Genomic DNA, 8,204 nt, shown 5'->3' with positions numbered 1-8,204 from the left:
TTTGCGGCAAATATTGGTTTTGAGTTGTGTTGGTCATAAATATGGAGGCGGGGAGACTGGTGCCCTCTCAGGGGTAATCCTGGCAGGATCATAGAGGTGATGTAGGAAGTGAGGGGTCATGACAATGCAAGATTGAAAATGTCGTACAATGGAGACGCAACCTTGCATCTGCAGAATCAAGCATCTATAATGGCCAGCTGCCCAGTTCGCTTCGAATTCTACATGGGGAAGACTGCAGCCTCGTGGTTGATGCTCAGTTAGCTAGACGCCATAGCGGGCCAGGATTCCTGAAGGCGATACGGCCCGTTTTGAAGGAGCATATGAAGAGGCGTGCGGCAATGCCTCCAATGCTTCTTGCGAGAACTGTGGTTTGTTTGCAGTAAACATCCTGTAGAGCCCTACATCTTGGCTTCAGTAGATGGATGTCACATCATATCACCAAGGCCGCTGACACACGGGCTATATGACCAAGCAGGATCAAAACTTGGATGAAACAGATCGTAAGGAACACTTCGTCATAGCTGATGAATACGACCCGATCCAAGGAAGGATAAAACGGACTAACTTCAGTCACTCATTCAGTTAGAAATCAAGAGCTTCAACGCACAGTCAAAATCCCTCGTCAAATGTGACACGATGCCTTCTCATGAAGCGGCGAGCCCAGAATCGAGAAGCTGTGGACTTCCTGCCGGCGGCCCTAAGGACCGCATTCGCATGTTGACGAAGAGTACGATATTGTATGTGATGTCCCTGAGTAACACGCCGCCAACACCATATAATGATAGCTTGTTCCTCTTCTAGTGTAAAAAGAATGTTGTTGCCGCCATTTTTGCTGCGTGGATTCGCTCCTTTCACCCTCGCAAGAAGCCTCTTGTATGAGACTTGGAAGGGACGGGCAGCAGCCGCGACAGAGGGGGAAAAACCCTGACTTAAAGAGAACTGCTGCGGCGACCGTACGTTCTTCGAGGTTCTCAGAGTTAAAGCGATGAAATTTGGGCAAGCCGGTATCTGGACTAATCCACCTTTCGGATATAGTAGATTCAGATTCGTGGCTTTCGAATTGTATAGTCATATTCGTAATTGATGAAGAATTGCAATTATTGTGGTTGAGTTACGTTGAGGTGGACGAGCGGGTAATGACATATCACCAGCATCATCAGTGCAGAATACGAGATTATCTTAATAACCGAGTGACTTCTGATTACATGCAAAGCCCGCGTAATTAAAAGTATTATTTTTATTTTTATATTTATTTTTTTTTCCCCCTTAATCAACCGGCCTTTTCCTATCAACGTGCCCCCCGTGCTTGGTCATCCAGGCACAACGCAGTTAGGAGACCAAGCATGGAATTGCCGGGTCGGTCCCCAGGCCCCCTCAAGTACTCATGATAGTTCTGGTTTTAGGGTATCCCCCATACTCCATGCAAAATCTCACATTTTGGAGAGAGGCTCTGTATTTTGTAGTGTATTCATGTGACACAGAGCGTCGTTGGATTATCCTGATCGCCCAGCGCTAAATGCTCTGATCGTGGATCCCGTGTCAGACAATTGGCTCCACAGGGATCATTGATGGCACCAGTCAATTGATGAGAATTATCTAAAGAACAAAAGAAATCAAACAGCCATGTGTTCGGGCACAGCTATTTAAGCTCATGTCGTTAGGATTATGCGACAGGCCAGATGTGAAACCGGATAGTTATATCCGGTCACACGAATGTTATGCGACATCCCGCGAATCCATGTGGCTAAGGTGTTCATGGATCTTGATCCCGTCATGCAACTCTGCTCACGTTATACGTGTGACTATGGGGCGAGAAAGTCCTTCATTGGACTATTACTTCGAACCATGTTGTTACTAATACATGCCTCGTCGAGCGAACACCTAAAGCTACAATACGCACATAAAGCATCCGTGCTAGGATACGAATCACAATGGTGGTGTCTTTGTTCTTCTCTCCTTTGCGCGTCTCCATCTTTCATCATCTCTCATCTTTAGGGCGAATTCTTCAGACACTCGTCGATTTCCTTCTTGAACTTCTCACGAATAACTTTCCGGTTCAGCTTATGCGTGGCAGTGACAAGTCCCTGGGTATCGGTCAATATGGCTGCACCTAGATAGCTCTGGGTTGTTTGAGACTTACGCTTGGTGGGGTCCACTCCTCATCGGTGATGACGACGCCGGACACAATTTCCATGCCAGCTAGGCCAGAGCGCTTGCCGGTGCTTTGAAGATCCTTGAGGATGAGGCTGCGGACCTTAGGATCGTAGTGCATGCTGTGCTCATCTACGCCTAGGCCCTTTGTCTTCTCAACGAGAACGGTCTCGTTGGGCATGATGACTGCAATGGGGCGGGAGTGTTGAGAGTCGGCGTGTACCATAACGTTTATTATGGTTTGGGTGCCTCGGTAGACAGACTCGAGCTTCTCTAGGGCGATATACTCACCGCCCTGCGTCTTGACAAGATTCTTGACACGGTCGATGACTCGCAGATGGCCGTTGTCGTCGAACTCGCCGATATCACCAGACTTGAACCAACCATCGCGAGTAAGGGCCATGTTCGTCTCCTCAGGGTTGTCATAGTACTCTTTTATGATCGGAACACCCTTAAGCCATATCTCACCCTGAGGAACCTCTGCGTCCGTCGAGTATCCAATATCGGGAATGGATACCAATTTCACATCAACAGCAGCAGGGACAGGGCCAATTGCATTGGGTGAGTACTCGAGTGGGCAACCTAAGGCGCCGTTGGCGCAAGTTTCCGTGAGGCCATAACCAGCCAGCATAGGGGCGAGGACCATGGACAGGAAGTGCCTGGTGTCATCGGAGATGCCGCTAGCACCGTTCATGGTGAATCGAAGGCGGCCACCAGTCAGTTCTCGAACTTTACTAAAGACGATGTTGTCAAATATCCCAGCTCCGGGGAGTTTGTTTTTAGACATGAAGGTCTTAAAGCGGAAGGCGCTCCAGAAGAGCGCCTTGACGACAGGGCTAGAGGCGCCAAGCTTGGCTATGACGCCCTTCTTGACGGTTTCCCAGATCTGAGGAACCCCGACCATGACAGTGGGCCTGAACTCCCGCATATCACCAGCGCAGTTCTTCACTGAGGAGTCGGCGAGCGTTCTGGGGTTACCATATCCGAGGGTTCCGCCAATGAACAAGACGAGATTCTCGAGTGCCATCTCGAAGATGTGGGCTAAAGGTAGGTAGGCAAGCACGTCCTCCTTGTCGCTAACGCATTCTTCAACACAGGTATAGAGGCCTGTAACTATAGCCAAGGGATTCAGTCAAGCTCGTAGATAGGACAAGTAGTGTGTAAGGATAGGATTGCGAATATACCTCCAGCAACGAGCGCCTCGTGCGTGATGCAGACCCCCTTGGGAGGACCGGTAGAGCCGGAGGTGTACATAACGCAGTAGAGGCTGGGGCCTTTGGCCGGCACCGGATCGACCGGGTTATCCTCGCCCATCTTTCGCAGCTCCTCGAATGTCACAACCTTGAACTCGGGGTGGGCCTGCTTGAACTCTTCTATCTCATCCCCAGTCGCGAATACGCAGCGCTCGTTGACAATGATGGTCTTGACGTTAGACTTCTTAAGGGGTCGGGCAGCAATCTGGAGGAGATGAGGGTCGACGTACATAGCGTCGGCCTTAGTCTGGAGGAGGGTGTGTTCAAGGCCGCTCTCGCCGAGTGTATCGTAGGCGGTGACTATAGAGATAGACTGGGAGGCGCAACCGTGGGACATAGAGATCCAGCTTATGCTAAGGAGATTGTGAGCGCAACCCGACGTGGGTTAACCACAGGAGAAACATACCTTGTGGTGCCGAAGAGGTGAAGCTTGTGCTTCGATGTCAGGCCTAATTTGCGCAAGCCATAGCCGACCTGAAGTGCAAGCTGCTCGTACTCCTTGAACGTCAAGTAAGAGAATTTTGAGAGCTCAAATAACTGCCACTCCTTTTCGAGCTCCTGGATCTCGCCGTCAACGATCTTCTGGACCTTCCTCCTCTCCTTGTGCAACTTAACGAGCTTCCGGGAGCCGACGGCGCGGTGGTTGGGGTAGACGCGCGCGCTACGGCGGACGATATCGAATACGGTGTAGACGTCGTTGACGGGACGGTTGATAAGACCGTCCTTGGCTCGGGGATGGCGACGCGGGACGGTCTCACCAGGGACCTTCGCGTATCCGGGAGCTTCGATGGTGAATGGTGGCTTATGTACCTGCTTCAAGGGTATGAGACCCGACGTGTAATCCATCATAGCGACCTCGATAGTACGGTCGGGGTCGAAAAGATTTCAGTCTTTCTATGGATCGTTTTGTATGGAAAGGTGGCGCGTTTGATCGTGCATACAGAGTCTGAGGGGAATAATATGGAGGTGAATTGGCGCAGGAGCGATATGTGGCAAGACTTTCTATGCAGCAAGCGCTGGACGGAAGCCATCGCAGCCTAATAGTAGAGAATGACAACCACTGACGACATTTTGACAGCTCCAATAGTATACCGTAGAAACTCAAGAGATTCAGGGGCTTGGCAAAGTGGATCTGGGTCGCCCACCCCGCTCGCTATGCCCTCTAGGGCCAAGCGCAATGAGGCTCATCATGAATCGGATACCGTACGGATAGAAACTCGAAAAATCTGCCTTCTTGGCAAAGTGGACCTCATCAAATTCACGATCAGCCAATGGCTGGTCTGGATATTAGAGGGAGACAGCAACAGCGTCCGTGTCTCTGATTTGAGCAACCTAGGGCGGGGCTGACCGCCAGGCTGTTTAACGTGCATAGTGGAGTAAAAAGTGGAAATGCCAAGAAGGCAGGTTTTTCGAGTTTCTACGGTACAATTATGTGACTAAAGTCTATCCCCACCCCTGCCTAGACCCCAGATCTGCATTGTAACCACGCATCTTTGCATCGCGATAGCATCATCAATTAATTATCAATAAAATAATTATTTACGTCGAAATGAAGCCCTGATTATGCCATTCAATATCTCGTATACCATCCACGTGCAACTTCAACAGCGCGCAGTCGGCGCTCGAGTGACCACATAAGCTTCGAATTCGTTGATTGCGGGATAGCTTCCCACGCGATCAATACTCATCGATCAAATTCTGCCCTGTCGGCTATGTTATCCTTCAGATTTTTGAGATTTGGGAATAACTTCTTTGACGTATTCTTCAAAATATTCCATAGGTTCTCAATTGGGCTCATGTCCAGCGAATTCGCTGGCCAATCGACCAACTCGATGTGATAGTTCAGGAGCCAGGTGGAAATCCTCTTTACTGTATGAATACTAGCATTATCTTGCTGAAACCTTCTGGTCCCATCGTACGAAGGTAGGAGGCCATCGCGAAGTGCGATTTCATAGCTCCAAGACGAATATCCTTGTTTTGGAACTACTGGTTCGCGCTTCATCGGGATTAATCGTGTTCTTCATTTGCGCCAGATTCCTGCCCAAAACATTCTCGAAATCGTAGGCTTCACATGGTCCGTCGTATTTAGAAGATCCGGTTCATACTTTTCATGAAGCGCCAGGAAGACAAAGGAGTGTGGGTTGCGCGCGGTGTTGTTGATTGTAGACTCGTCGGAGCAAATCATCTGAGTTGTTGATCAGTCCGACACCCCTATCGACTTCGCGATGTTATACCTCATTCAATTCTTCGACATAGGGCAATCAATTGCGCACAAATTGATGTCTCTCTTTCGCTTGTTTAGACGTTATTCTTGGCCTCTCCATTGCTTTCCATTTGCGCTTGTAATGGAAGGAAACGATGCGCCAGATTTTCCGGAGGCATGCTCGATCATTGATTGAAGAAGACAACGCGGCCCACGAGATAGCCCGGTCTTTGCGAATAAGACGTAAGATGTATCGCCTTTCGACCGCATTGAGTGCCCAGGGCCGCCCAGACCGGGGTTTATTTTCGACGCTTCCTGTCTCTGCAAAGCGTTTCTCAATGGCCCCGGCAGTCTTGTGGTCGGTCCCCATCGTCATCGCGACTTGGCGCTGAGACATACCGGCAAATCGCACACCGATCATTGCGCCTTTCTCCATGGGACTCCATTCTTGACCTTTCTGATGATTTGCGGATAGAATGGTACCGAATTTACGAGGATCAGACATTGCTATGATGAATTATGCGTATTTGAAAAGGCAGGGTGAGTCGGCATCATCACGAGAGGAGATGCGGGACGCGTCAGGTGGGGGCGGACTTTAGTCACATAATTGTATCACATTAATCCCTCATCTGGGGAGTCAATTTCCACTCGTTCTAACATTTGAAACGGTCCGATATATCCCCCGGTCAAGCTTTCGCAAAAAATTCGAGAAGTTTTGCCTTTCCAACCTTTGTCGTATCTGTCAAAGGCGTATGCTTGCCAGCTCGCCTACGATAGGCCGTTTTTAAACTAGAAAGCAGCCAAGATCCAAGCGCTAGAGGATATAGGAAGCATGAGCAGGGAAAAAGAGTAAGTATACGTTGTTTAGGTAACATGAAGTCATACATTTGTCTTAGGCAAAGACTGCCGTGACCGTCGACGATGGGTAGGCGAGCATCGGCTAGATTCTCAGGTTGTGTTTGGGGTAAAAACACTTTCTCTCGCCACTCGACAGAAATATCATTGCTTGTCCACCCGTTCTCCGAAAAGGTAACATGCTAGCCAGGGTGCTTAGCTAGGAAATCCTTCTTGAACCATTGTTTTTGGCAGCGCTCCTAATAGTCCAGACTGCAATCTAAGATCAAAAATCAATCCACGACGGGCATTCGTGGGTTAATGACTTGGACGTATTGATCTGGATCTCGCTAGTAAATTGATCAGAAATATCCAAAATAAAATGGTTGGCATAGTAATAATCACGGGTACCCTGGCTTTGTAACACCATGCCAACAACCTGTCAGACACGCTTATTTATTTAATGGCGGAGATAGATGATCAGAAGATGGAGAAGTGTATATGGAGTATAGAGAACCAAGAATGACTGATTGAGGGTCATCATGATGTCTTTCGATTGATCTGTGGACGCGTTGTGTCCTTCTTCGCTCTCCCTCCTCGTCTCTTTATCTGAGGAGGCGGGCCAAGATACTAGACCTGCTGATCCTGCAGCAGAGCTGTAACGCCGTTCTGACACTTCTGGTATCAGCGTAGTAGCATGCCTGTGTAACATCATGATGCATGCCACTTCAACATCTACGAGAGTATATCACATTCAGGCCATAAGGCATTATTAGCGACCGCACTGGTGGAGTGCGCATTCCCTTTTGCCTCAGCTGCTCGGTCATGCGACAACATACCCACCAGATCCCAAGCCACTCGAAGCACGCGAAGCTCGCCGCATCTGCTTCACTTCTCGCCTCAAATCGGCCTCGCCAGCCCCTTCGGCCCATAACAATGCAATTAAACACAGGTAACAGATACCGCGGAACAGTGTCAGAACCCGACTTCGACAGACTGATAAGCTCTTTGCAGCATGCGCGTGACCGACCCACATCCCGCAACGCTATAAGACAGTATACAAGGAAATATCAGCGATAGCCTTCCATCGATGGCTCCAGTCAACATCTCCACTCGCCCCGGTTGTATAGTCAGACGGCTCCTTATCTGCCCAAGGAGGCTGCGGGATCCGGCTTCACGATCCACCAAAAAGGCCAATCGGTCCTTAACGGCTCAGGCCGCCTCGGTCCGGACCGAGGTCTTCAATGCCAAGGCAACAGGAGCTCGAAAGGGTATATATTGGCCGCTCTCAGCCTCCCTGATATAACGACGCAGGACACTGTCATCTGCCTCGACAATCCGGCAGCGGCCACATGTCTGCGGGGCACGCCCTCTGACTCTTCTCAATAAGTCTTCCTCGAATTTCAGGCTCTGCCCGCGTCACACGGAACCACCCAGGTGCGCTAGGTATATGGGCCACACGACCATCCCTGGCAACGAGCAAGCCGACGCTCTAGCGAAGATAGCATACAGCCTACACCGGTAGATGCCCTGCTAACGCTCACATCCTTACAGAAGATCGCTAAATAAAAGCTAAAAGACGAGTTCGAAGTTAATAAGAGACCTCCACTTCTGAACGGTGCAGAAGATTAGACCTCGAGGCGATAACTGGCTGCTATCTGAACTCTCGCTCCTTTGGACAGCCTTGCACCATCTGCTCGAAGCAAGATCCCAATCTCGGGGACTTCGCTGCTTACCACGAAAGATTCAACCGTGATAAAACG

At 49.8% G+C, this 8,204-nt stretch overlaps 1 protein-coding gene across 1 annotated transcript; it reads right to left on the bottom strand.

The window, feature by feature from the left end:
• Positions 1-1,991: 1,991 nt before the first annotated feature.
• NCS57_00509600 (Long-chain acyl-coa synthetase) lies at positions 1,992-4,253 on the bottom strand (the record flags this gene model as incomplete). Its single annotated transcript, XM_053055035.1, has 4 exons — positions 1,992-2,084; positions 2,141-3,264; positions 3,336-3,757; positions 3,811-4,253. 4 exons carry the CDS (start codon positions 4,251-4,253, stop codon positions 1,992-1,994), a joined length of 2,082 nt encoding a protein of 693 aa, XP_052917195.1.
• Between the last annotated feature and the right edge of the window lie 3,951 nt (positions 4,254-8,204).

Source organism: Fusarium keratoplasticum, chromosome 3 (genome assembly GCF_025433545.1).
Source record: "Fusarium keratoplasticum isolate Fu6.1 chromosome 3, whole genome shotgun sequence".
Taxonomy (NCBI): Eukaryota; Fungi; Ascomycota; class Sordariomycetes; order Hypocreales; family Nectriaceae; genus Fusarium; species Fusarium keratoplasticum.
Note: the sequence above shows the minus strand (reverse complement) of the source record. Positions and strands in the feature narration are given on the sequence as shown.